The sequence below is a fragment of the Balaenoptera ricei genome, chromosome 10 (assembly GCF_028023285.1).
Source record: "Balaenoptera ricei isolate mBalRic1 chromosome 10, mBalRic1.hap2, whole genome shotgun sequence".
NCBI classification, from domain to species: Eukaryota; Metazoa; Chordata; class Mammalia; order Artiodactyla; family Balaenopteridae; genus Balaenoptera; species Balaenoptera ricei.
The window spans coordinates 2,395,351-2,408,095 of NC_082648.1; the positions used below are offsets into that span (position 1 = coordinate 2,395,351).

General features: G+C 46.9%; 1 protein-coding gene and 1 long non-coding RNA gene across 4 annotated transcripts in view; one reads left to right on the top strand and one right to left on the bottom strand.

Annotated features, from left to right (window-relative positions):
* LOC132372890 (uncharacterized) overlaps positions 1–12,745 on the bottom strand; it is a 103,488-nt gene that overhangs the window by 27,713 nt on the left and 63,030 nt on the right. Inside the window, exon 5 of one of the 3 annotated variants that reach the window (XR_009505271.1) lies at positions 4,022–4,129. The exons of the other annotated variants lie outside the window; for them this stretch is intronic. This is a non-coding gene — a long non-coding RNA (uncharacterized LOC132372890). Of the gene's footprint in view, positions 1–4,021; positions 4,130–12,745 lie in introns of those variants that run through there. 3 annotated transcript variants of the gene reach the window in all.
* Positions 10,215–12,745, top strand: part of NINJ2 (ninjurin 2) — a 69,016-nt gene continuing 66,485 nt past the window's right edge. Inside the window, exon 1 of the mRNA XM_059935074.1 lies at positions 10,215–10,295. Coding sequence (XP_059791057.1) covers positions 10,263–10,295 — 33 coding nt within the window. The 5' untranslated portion in view covers positions 10,215–10,262. The remainder of the gene's footprint in view (positions 10,296–12,745) is intronic.

A 12,745-nucleotide genomic window follows, 5' to 3' on the forward strand; every position in this document is an offset into this window, starting at 1 on the left:
CGTCTGTGAAAGCACTTGGTAAACGCTGAAGTTCCCTTTAATAACTCAGGTGAGTTATTACTAGTGAGAAAAGGGTGCCAGTGCTTTTGCAAACAGCGGAGAGAAAAACAGCTCCAAGCCGGGGGCAGGGCGGAAAGGTTGCCCACGACAGAGAGCGGTGCACACAACACGGGGACCAATCCATGCCTGTCCCCGCCTTCTTCTGTGACTGACCTGGGGCCATCTTCCAGGGGGCACGCTCAGGACACGGCGATTTGGGGGAAGAACACGTTGCACACGCATTGTGTCTACCTAAAGTCTAATGATGTTATTCCTCATCAGATCTCCTTGTACAACATCGGGTTCAGAGTGCTTGCCGGCAAAGGGTTCCACGTCATCTAGGTCTACCCCAGTGCCCTTCACCTTCGGGGTGGGGGGAGGGGATGGCATCGCCGGACACTGTTATCGAAGAAACTGGCCTCAGGCTGGTGTCCCTGACTCAGCTGCTTCAGCTCCCCAAGATTCGGTTGACTCCAGGGAGTGACAACTGCCACGACATGTGTGTTCTTTCCCTCACGCACCCCTAAGGCTGCATTTTGTAATTTTTCTTTCACCTAAAAGGTTAATTGTACACTGTCTTCCTTTAAACCACAGTTCACCAGAAAAAAAAAAAAAAAATCGCGGCGTGTGTGACGTATAGGAGGAGGCCTTCAGGCCCGCCCCGCCCCCCAGTCCCCAGTTCCTGATCCCTGGGACCACAAATATGGTGGCAGTTTTCACTGAGGAACTAAGGCCTCCAAAGAAATTCTAATTTGCAGTGACTTAAGCTTGGCTCTTGGCTTAGAAACCCCTAGCTTTGGGAAAGGCCTACCTATTAGGACCTTTCCTCGTTACACTGTTGGAGGAGCTCTTATGGGCTCCATGTTACAGATGTGGCTACTGAGACTTAGAGAGATTACATTTCCCAGAGTCTGGAATGGTGTATGGTAAGGTCTTTAATATTAGTTTCAGAACTGGTTCTTTTTACACATAGCTCAGTGATTGCCAAGGGGGAGAAGGCAAGTGCACACCTCCTACAGGGATATTTGAGCATGTGTGCATGCGTGCATGCGTGTGTAGGTGTGTCTCCAAGGGGAAGGCTGAAATTATATTCAATATAATAATTTTATGTGTGGTTGGAAAACAAACCCTATTGATTTCCTTTGGCAAATTGTAGAAAGTAAAATTTGACAAATATCTTCTTGGCTATTGAGGATATGCAAAGATATCTTCCTTAATATGGAGGACATTCTGAGCAGGGAGAGTGAGATGTTTATGGTCTACTTATCAGATGGGGGATGTAGGTTCAGTCTCCACTGGCTACATTTTCCTGCTTTGGATCATTCATGCTTTGTATTTAATATCATCTTGCAGTGGAATTATTCTCAGTGTTGTGCATCTGGAACTTCACTATTTGTCACAAATAGCCACTTCTAATTTTCTCCTGTATTTAATGACAGTCTATGGTCTGAATGTCTTTGTCCCCTACCAAATTCACATGTTGAAATCCTAACCCCCAAAGGTAATGTTATTAAGCGGAGCCTTGGAAGGTGATTAGTTCACAAGGATGGAGCCCTTCTGAATGGGATTAGTGCTCTTATAAAAGCTCGAAGGCCCCTGGCCCCTTCTACCACGTGAGGTTACAAAGAGAGGTCTGTAGCCTGGAAGACGGCCCTCACCCAGCCACGCTGGTACCCTGATCTCGGACCTCCAGCCTCCAGAACAGGGAGCAATAAATTTCTGTTGTTCATAAGCTACCCAGTCTGTGGTACTTTCTTACAGCAGCCCGAACCGACTAAGACACGTTAGGAAGAAAGTACTCATGGTATAAAATGGAAAGAATGCACGGTTTTACATATAGTATAATCTCAATTTGATGAAATTTTTTTTTTACTGATTTATAAGTTAGTATGAGAGGCAGTGTGCCATAGTTAGAGAAAGCATGGACCTGCAGTCAGAAAAACTAAGGTGTGAATATGGTCTCCGCTGCTTACTACCTGTATAAACTCTCTGCTCCCCTGTTGTCTTATCTGCAAAATGGAGAGGGTGGGGAAAGAACAAGATTTATTTCAGGAAAGTTGAATTAAATTAGAACTAATTTAAGTGAAACACTTGACACATAGAAAGCACCAATAAATGATCTTATTATTATTTTGAGGAGGGACTAGAAAGAGCCAGCGGCATATGACTGTGGCCACATGGGGCCTGGTACTTGGAAGGGCTCCGAACTTGGTTTAATGTTATGCTGCTGCCATCTTAAAATTTGTAATAATTTTTTATCTTTGGGTGATTTTTATTTTATTGCTTATCCTTCTGTGTATTCTACATTTTCTGTAATGAACATATATTACTTTTTTAATCAAGAAAAAAAAATGAATACATGTTCCTTTATAAAATTGTTCTCCCCATTTTGCAGATGAGTAAAACCAAGATAACAGATAGGAAATGACTCACCTAAGGCCACATTCTGACATGTGAGTAGGAAACTGGGCTTCTAGTTCTGCACCCCTCTCTCGGGTCTGAGTTACCCAGTGTTTCCAACAAGAGTCTCTTTGGGCCTCTGACTTGGTTTGGGAGCCAGCACCACGCTCTGCAGAAGGACCTGTCAGAAGCCCAGGATCACGGCCCTGTGTGCACCCACTCGGGCTGACTGCTCTGGGAGCTTCAGAAGCAGAAGCCACGGTCCTGTTCTCCAAGGGTTTCCAGACTAGCTGTACACAAGATGGTGAAGTAAATACTGCCGTGTGCACTCTAGCTGCTGCGAGAACAGCGGCGGAGGAACTGGCTGTCAGAAGAGCAACTGAGAGCGTTTAGCACAAAGCCTTTTCAGTAGGGCTGCTCACCAGGAAAACAGGAGGGATGCTGGAGTTGGCTCCTTTGAATGCCCCCCACCACGCTCCCCCCTGCGAAGGTATCCAGAGGTGAGCAGAGGGAAGGAGGGCGGTATAAACGCGCAGGATAATCCCGTTTGTATTTTCCACAGTTCGCGGCATTAAAGGTCTCTGACAAAAATCCCACCGAGGTTTCTGTATTTCACACTCACAGAGCCCAAGCAGCAGCCCCGCCCTCTGACATCCCCTCCTGCGCTTCCTCTTCCCCTCCTGCTTCTCTTGGTGAGCATCCAAATCCGAACTTTTGGTGCTGTTCCCCCACCCTGCCACCACGAATGTCCCGTGAAGGTCTGCACACTTTATCCCGCTTAACCCAAACTGCATCCTCCAAGCACCAGACCTTCATACACCAGCGTCTTTAAGGACCTTTAGAACTCATCTCCGGCAGAATTTTCTAGGCTCAGACTCGAGGCTCTGGGCTGAGATGAAAACAGGGGAAGCTCTCAGGAGAGTTAAACAGCCAGGCTCACGCCGGTGATCCTCACATGAAAATTATCGTTAGCTCCATTATGGAGTTCTTCTTACTCCGTGCCAGGCAGGTAGTTTGCTTTACGTCCATGATCGGATTTAGTTTCATCCTCACAATGATCTTGATAAATCAGGCACTGTGGTCCCCGCTTTTACCAGGTGAAAGGAAGCAAAGTCACTTGCTCAACACAGCTAGTCAAAACCCATAGAACGTATGACACCAAGAGCGAACCCTAATGTACGCCTAGGACTTTGGGTGATCATGACATGTGATGTAGGTTTCCTGACTGTAAAAGAGGTACCCCTGTGGCGGGGATGTGACAGTGGAGGAGACTGTGCACGTGGGGGGGTGTCTACAGGGACCCTCTATGCTATGTGCTCGACTGTGCCGTGAGCCTAAAGCTGCTCTACAAAATAAAGTCCATCACACACACACACACACACACACACACACACACACAAACTAGTAAATAGCAGGACCAGGGGTTAAAACTAGGTCTGTGTCCTTAGGTGATAGTGAGATACTGTCTTCAAAAACCCGAGCTCTACTGCACAGGTAGCAATAATGATAGAGTGTGTGTGTGTGAGACATCCTACTCTAGATCACACTGGTGTGTCTCTGCGTGTGTTAAGCACTCACCCATGGAGAAAACAGAAAGAACTGGAAAGAAGACATCTTAGAACGAGGCTTGCCTCCATCACCTGGAAGTTGCCTGATCCTGGGCTGGTCACTTTGGTTTCAGTTTCCTCATCTGTAAATTGCAACTGGGTCACTGGGAGGGTTAAATGAAATAAAGTATGTACAGAGTTCTTTGAAATCATAAGCAACTCTCCCCATATTAGCTGTGTCACACACACGTGCACACACACATACACAAACACACACACTCACATGTACACATCCACGGGATTAAAGGGGTAACAAGGAACCTTGGCTTCCAACTCTCGAATTCCACGTTCACCACTAAGCCGCCCGCCACCTGTAAGATGCAGTGGCTGGACCGGTACCTCGGCCTCGGTCTCTGGGCTCTGATTTCCGCGCTCTGCTCAGAACTCCACAGCAGCACTGCCTGAGCCCCGCCCTTCCCGCCAGTCCTGGGGCCGCGTGCACAGCCCCTCTCCCACCTGCTCCTCGCGGCACCTGCTGGCCTCCATCCTCCCCACACCCAAGCCCAAGTCCTGGTGCCACAGTGACACTCAGACTTCACTGTCTGGGGACACTCTGTCAGCAAAGAGGCTCTGTGGACCAGCATCGACCTGCTGCTGGGGTAAACGGCCATAATTCTGACTGTGCTTTTAAAATGTTCTTCTTCCTGTTCTTTTTTTCCCCTAATATGTCATTTCAAGACTTGAAAAACTCCACACAATTTTGTGTGACTTGTGATCACCCAGCCCCGACACACCCAAAGGCCCTTAGAGGCTTATGAACCATGCTACCTGCTCAGAATTTGAGGGGTTCCCAGGAGGTACCTTAAGGGATAACTTGAGAAATAGAGGATGGGACAGGTGAGGCGGGAGTGATGTGACTCCAGGGTCCCAGCAGCTTCACTTTAACCTGCTTTATAGTAATATCTGTACAAGATTTCATCTAAGAAACGGTTCCCTTGCTTTGAAAAGTTTGCAGTCTCTCTCTCCTACTACTAAGAAGACATCAGCTATTACTCTCCCTTAAGCCCCCAAGAGAGTGCCAGGCACCTTTTAATCACAGAGGTGAGAGGTGTTTCGTACCAACACGAGGAGGCCCTGTTATTAATCATTCAGAGAACTGTGAGTCACAGTTAAAATCCCCGTCCTCTGAATGCAAAAGAGCACAGGGGAATTTTACTTACCGCCACCAAGAGCATCCCTGGGCTTCGTGGGGCATTCCCGTGAGAGCTGTGTGCCCTGAGTTCCTATTCATGTCAAATCACCCTTTGCCTACTGAACATGCATCGAGAGATGCATGTCCATGGTGGGAATGTTTAATACGTGGTGGCCACTGCTCAGAAATACTTTGAATGTACGAATTTTGGTTTCGAACTTCACTGTCCAATATGGTAGCTACTGGCTATTTAAATGTAAACATACTGAAATTAAATAAAATTTAAAATTCAGATTCTGTCACACTAGCCACATTTCATGTGCTCAATTCCTCCATGTGACTAATGGTTGTTTTGCCAAACAGTGAAGATGGAAATGTTCTGTTGGAAAGTGCCAGAGTCACCCAGCCTCATTCTTAATGATCCCTTTGGCCAACTGGGCTCCTTATCAGTCCCTGCACTGGTAGCTCTCTCCAAAGATCCCCCCAAAAGTTTCCCTTTCCCATCCATCCTAGCTCTAGGATTCCTGGAGCAGTGACTTTGGAAGTGGCTGAATTAATGTGTAAGTGAGCATAAATGAGTTTGTAAGTATGTTCTGAAGTGTGCCTTTATTCTCACTTCTGTATCTTGTTCGTTGTATGTCTGCCCCGTCTCCACTAGCAAAGGTAACAGATAGGGGTAATTTTTCCTAAAATTTGTCTAATTACATAAAGACTCTTTGAGAAATCCTTAACTTTTACTTACTAAAATTCAGACCTGGATCTGAGATCTTATACTGTTACACAAGAAGTGTTTAATATAAACACACATTAGAAACAGAATTTAAGAGCTGAAGGGATTTAGGAATCATCTTTTTTGACAGCATCACTTTGCACGAAGGAGAATATAAGACCCAGAGAGGTTCAGTGATGTGCCTGAGAACCTACAGTGACTCAGAACACACAGGATCCCAGGTCACCCGGTTTTCACCCCAGGGCTTCTCTCACAATTCAGCATTAAGGGGTCTTCTTATTGCTGGTTTCTGTAGGACCCGACAGCTCTTTGCTCCTCCTACATAGCAAGACAGCCCTCAGGTCTCACAGTAGGCCCCCTATCCCATGACCACTTCCTGAGTTGCTCTGAGTGTTTACTTATCTATAAGTTCAAGCATATTAAAAATAAAAATTCATACTTCCCAAGAGGCAGTTTCCCTAAAAATGTCCCTTGGGCTTCCCACTGCAGAAGTCACCCTAGCAGTAAAGAGAAACAGACTGAAGAGCCTCCTTGTAGGTATAGTTTCAGTATTACAGCCAAAGGTCAGAAGTACTCTCCACTAGAGCTTAACTTTCCATGCATGTGTCTCATAAAGGCATGTATTTTTTATTTTATGTCATATTATCCTTGCAGTGGGAGCTCAGCTGTCGCCTCTCAAGTGGGAATAAGACTTGAAAGACGTGGTCTGGCATAGAAAACAAACTTATGGTTACCAATGGGGATAGTGGCGGGGGGAGCAGGGGGGATAAATTAGGAGTTTGGGATTGACATATACACACTACTATATATAAAATATATAAACAACAAGGACCTACTATTTAGCACAGGGAACCATATTCAATATTTTGTAATAACCTATAATGGAAAAGAATCTGAAAAAGAACATATATATATATACACACACACATGCACAACATATATGTAAATATATGCACACACACACATATATACACACACATATAACTGAATCACTTTGCTGTACACCTGAAACTAACACAACATTATAAATTAACTATCCTTCAATTTTTAAAAAAAGGTTATAAAAAATAAGATAAATTTTTAAAAAAGGACCTGGTCTGGGAGCTTGGACATGGCTGTGATAATGAAGACTCCAGATCCTCTTTCTGTTTAGAAACAGAAGTCAGCAGACTATGACCTGTAGGGCCAAACTGGGTCCACTATCTGTTTTTGTAAATAAAGTTTTATTGAAACATGGCAACAGTCCCTTATTTACATATTGTCTATGGCTGCTTTCAGGCTGCAATAGCAGAGTTGAGTAGTTGCAACAGAAACCAGATGGCCTAAAAGGCTAAAAAATATCTGTTCTCTGTCCCTTTACAGAAAAAGTTTGCCGAGCCCTGGTCCAGAGTCACAGAAGATAAACCACTTTCTAAATCCTGCTTGTTATTTACTTCCAAATGATGCTTATGAGGTGGGGAAAGGCCCAAATCCAGGAAAATCTTGCCAAACTAAAACCATTATTATAGCCAATTACAGCTGTTTCCTTTTAAAACCAATGTGGTTATTAATAAGGATTTGGGGGGTGAATATATTCAGGTGATATTCTCTTTTGAATTTTCATGTTCTGATTTCCCCTCTATTTAGCCAGGTGCATCCATATTGTCTACAGGATGATTGGGATTGTTACAAATAGAACTGCAAGGAGAAATTAATAGTTGATATTTTGCTTCTGACATCCAAAATAAGGTTTTGCAGCAAGACGATATTTTTGATAGCCAGGTTTTGTCGAGAACGAGGATTTTCTAAATTTCTTTATTTCCTTTTTGGATTATTATCATAGAGTCCCACATAAGGCAAGTCCCAACCAAACAGAAAAAAGAAGACAAAGCCCACCTTTTCTGATCCTAGATTATGTGGATTGTGGGAAGAAGGAAAGCAGAGGAAGAGAAAGCAGGTATTCTGACATGGGTGTCCATCTCCCCTCTCTGAGCCAAAATCATGGGTAAGAGCATGACTCTGAATCCAGATTGCCTGGGTTAAAATCTTGGTTCAACCCTGGGCAATTTAACCTCTTTGTGTTTCTGTTTCCTCATCTGTAAAACAGGGGTAATGGTATTACCTTCCTTGCAGAATTGTTATGAGAACAGAGTGAGTGAGTGTTGAAGAGCTTAGAAGAGTGTTTGTTTACTTAGTGGCACTGTGGTGGAGGATGCAGGGGATGGATGTTACGGTAGATCTTGGAAGGAACGCTGAGAAGAGGGTGGGCTCTATCTCTCACTCCCATTTTGGGGTCTGGAAGGAGACCACCCTAAAGGCTGCCCCTGCACCAACCTGGAGCAGCCCCATCAAAGCAAATTCTTCACCAGAAGTGGGGCTGAGCTTGTCCTTCTCCAGAGACTCAGGACCAAGAGCCGAGCGTCTGGTAGGAGGGTTTCCAGAGGGAATCGTCTTTGGGGGGGGGGGGGGCGGCGAGGAGACCACTGAGCCGGGACCACTAGGATGGGACCACTGGGAGGGCATCTGAGTCATAGCAGGTCTCAGATGGTCCAGTCACCACCAGAGCCCAGATGGGGCAGAGTCAGCAAGGGAGCCCACCACGTCCCTAAGAGCAAAGAGAGAAGGACCACGAGTTATCCTGGCCACAGCCATGAGCCACCGACGCCAGCAGGAGGCCCAGGAGCAGGCCCAGCCTCACCCCAGCAGTCACCAATCCAGCGGGGGCCTGGCCCCTGCCAACAACTCCAGAGTAGAAACCAGCAGAGATGGACAGGCCACCACTCCTCCACCACCAAGCATTTGGAAACCACACCCCTCTCCTGTGCGGAAGAGGGGTGGAAACTGGAAAGACTGTGCATTCTATCTAAACTGGACTGTTTACTATTTAAATTAAATCCAAGTATGTTCAGACTTCCCTGGTGGCACAGTGGTTAAGAATCCGCCTGCCACTGCAGGGGACACGGGTTCGATCCCTGGTCTGGGAAGATCCCACATGCCGCGGAGCAGCTAAGCCCGTGCGCCACAACTACTGAGCCTGTGCTCTAGGGCCCGCGAACCACAACTACTGAGCCCATGTGCTGCAACTAAAGAAGCCCGCGCGCCTAGAGCCCACGCTCCGCAACAAGAGAAACCACCGCAATGAGAAACCCGTGCACAGCAACCAAGAGTAGCCCCCGCTCGCCGCAACTAGAGAAAGCCTGCGCGCAGCAACGAAGACCCAACGCAGCCAAAAATAAAATAAATAAATAAATAAATAAATAACTCTTTTTAAAAAAATCCAAGTGTGTTTATTAGATTAGGTTGAAATATAGTCCTCATCTCACGGTCCAGCCCTCCCTCTCACCACTTGTCCAGCAGGATGGGCACTTATAAACATATTAGATCATTCAGTAGAAATAAAGAAATTGCCCTTTTTATTGTTGCACATTTGAGGGTGGCAGGAGTACATTTGTGACTCTGCCACTCTCCCCCCACCTTTAAACTGGATTACACGCTTAACATCGCCTCTCACGCCCACACATGCACAAGCTGGTGTCTAAAACCAGCTTCAGAAACAAGCCCGAGGAGTTTTCGGCTCTAAGGTAAACAAGAGAAAGAAAACCTTCCCAAAAAAAAAGACTCATTCCTGGTAGCTTTATTTTAAAAGCAGGGAAAATGCAACTCCTTGCATAAACAGAATTTGAAAGCACAACTTTTTTCTGCTCTCTTTCTAGCTAATCAAGGGAGAAAATGACAACCAACCTGTCAATAAAAATGTATTGTTCACTCACTTCGTAGAATAAGGCTTATGCTTTGGGTCTATTAGGTAAACTACAATTTTTTTTTTTAACTTTTAGGGACAGAGGGAACAAAGGAAAGAGCAGAAATCCCTAAGCCTCAGTCTTGGGAATATGCTGGAGGCCACCCACCCTTGGTGACTGGAGACCCCACTCAGTTCCACCAGCGTGAAGTCAGACGGTGTCCTCAGGCTGTTCCTCAATTTCCAGGATAAATCCACAGGGTTTAGTAAAGCTCTAGCTCAAAGCAGACTGGGTGACCTCAGACGGCTCCTCTCGGGCAGGAGGGGCGTTGGGGCCACTGGGGGGGGTAAACAATGCTGTCACCACCAACTCAAAAGGCCACCTGTCAACGTGCCACATGCCACTGCCTGGAGCGTGCACACGTGGGCACACACACACACATACACACACGTGTATGCACGTGTACACTCCCCAGGGGCTGAGGCCAGGACGGCATCCCACATCAGACGGGTGGATAGCAGGTCTGTCCCGGCAGCCGGGAGCTCTCTCCCACCCAGAGAAAACAGCAGAGACCAGAAGGCAGAGCCTGGGCAGCCCACGCCGTCTGACCAACACTGGCCTGTGAAGGCAGCAGGATGGAACCAGAAAGCGGAATCATCGACCTTCCAGTAAGTTCTCTGTGGGAGAAAGGGGAGTGGAGACGGGGAGCAGAGGTGAAGTTGGGGAGGAAGGATAAATGTTTTGGTCACTTGATATTCTCCCCTTGCGTCTATTCCCTTTGTCTCTGCTTCCCTGCCTGGTCCTCCGCTTGTTCTGAAATATGTGAGAAATGTACTGTTTAAATCCCTCTTGGCCTCTGCTTCCTCCTGTCAAAGAGTTAATTACGCTGGTATTACCAGAAAACCATTTCACATTCCGCAGGGTTCTTTTCCCCAAACCCCAGGACTTATTTGAGGGCTGCCAGGCAGTTCTCCAGAGAGGGGGAAAGATAGGAGTTTGGGGTTAGGGAGGGGGCAGCTGGCCAGCTCTGCATTTCACAGCTTGGAAAAAACTGGAGCCATTCCCCAAATCTCCCCACAGGACAGAGCGTCTCATTTGAACAGGGCAAGGGAAGGACATCAGGGTAATTGACCAGGAGGAAGCAGAGGCCTGTGCTCCCCTCCCTGGGACAGGTGTGGCGGCACCCGAAGGTCCAGTCCAGCATCGCAGTAGGCAGAGGAGGGTTCCGGTGGGAGGGGGTCAGGTCGCTGGGATCAGTACTTTCTGACTCTGTCTACTGAACAAGGTCGACCCTCCTAATTTAGAGACCACAGAGGTTGATGAGAAACTTTCAGGGTCGAACAGCTGAAGGATGGAGAAGGACTCTGGAGATCAAGCATTTTTGATCACAGAATCTGTTCTTCAAGCACAATCGTAAGCAGCACCCCATACATGCTTCAGATCGAAGGGGAGCTCCTGGGTGTGTGGGGCAGGGTGGTGGGAGCCTCCGCCTCGGCCCCTCCACCCCTGGGACAAAACCAGGGAGGTTCTAGGATTGCTTGGAGACCTGTGTCCAAACCATTGGTGCAGTATGACCACATCTCAGTGTGGCTTTCCTTGTCATCCAGCCCCAAACGTGGTCCCACCTCGTTTGCTGGTCCCTCCACCTGGAATGCTCTTTTGCTTGCCTGGTCTCCTCTAACACATTCAGGTCTTGGCTGGAATGCCACTGCCTCGGGGAGACCTTCCCTCCCTGCTCTCAGAGAAAACCTCCTCCCAGTTTGTCCTTATCCATCACTATCTGCAGTTACGCTATTTGTTTATTGCTTACTTATTCAACCTGATCACTCTTATCAGGACATAAACTCCATGAGAGCAGGGCCTCCTCTGTTTATTTATTGCTGGATCCCTAGTGTCCAGAGCTGCACTTGGTACACAGCAGTTGCTCAGAAAATATCTGTTCAATGAAGGAGTTAAGGAAACCATGAGGGGGTCAACTATAAGGTCGTCAGTCAGGACTCCAACCCAAGTTTCTGACCAGGGGTGTTTTCTCTTTTTACTTCGTCTGGTTCTTGCTTCCACTGGATCCTGAGTAGCTAAGGAAACAGTACTGTTCATTTTCAGTCCCTGAAGAACAAGTTTCTTATGTGCGGATGGGTCAAACAATCCTAAGTTACAGGCTAAGGACTCTGCACTTGAAAGAAAGGTTCAGAAAGAAAGAGGTCGGTAGGACTGCGGAAGAAGGACCAGCCAGACCTTGAAAAACATCTCTCTACCTCTGGCAGGTAGCTGCCATGAGGGTGCCCTTCTCTTCTTCACTAGAAGGAGAGTTATTCTCTCTCTCTTAATACACTTCTTTCTTTAAATTTATTTTTATTTTTTATTTATTTATTTTTGGCTGCTTTGGGTCTTCGTTACTGCACGTGGGCTTTTTCTCTAGTTGTGGCGAGCGGGGGCTACTCCTCGTTGCGGTACGTGAGCTTCTCATTGCGGTGGCTTCTCTTGTTGCGGAGCATGGGCTCTAGGTGCGCAGACTTCAGTAGTTGTGGCACGCAGGCTCAGTAGTTGTGGTTCGTGGGCTCTAGAGCACAGGCTCAGTAGTTGTGGCACGTGGGCTTGGTTGCTCCGCGGCATACGGGATCTTCCCGGACCAGGGATCGAACCCATGTCCCCTGCATTGGCAGGTGGATTCTTAACCACTGCGCCACCAGGAAAGTCCCTAATATACTCTTTTATTCTGGAATCTTATTCACACCTCCCTTAGGTCATTTGTTTACTTGGTTGGTCAGAAGGTTATCCATTAGTTTCCACAACTTCCCGACCAGCTCTCTGGATCACATTAAGTCTTGGATCCTTTTGGGGAAACTGCAGTCATCTGAGAAGGTGAGCTTCGGTTAAGGACAGGTGGAGGTGTCTGTCACCTCGTGGCACGATTTCACCCTCTCCTCACATGGCAGCTGCCACGTGAAATCCAGAGGAAAGACATGTATAAAGACCCTGGGATATTACTGACTGAATAAATAGTTCCTGCTCTGTTTGGGGGATGGTTTCCCAGGGGTGGTAAAGCTCTATTGACTGTAACTCAGCATTTTATCCATTCATTCAACTCGTGCCCTCTGATCAATGAATTGACAATATA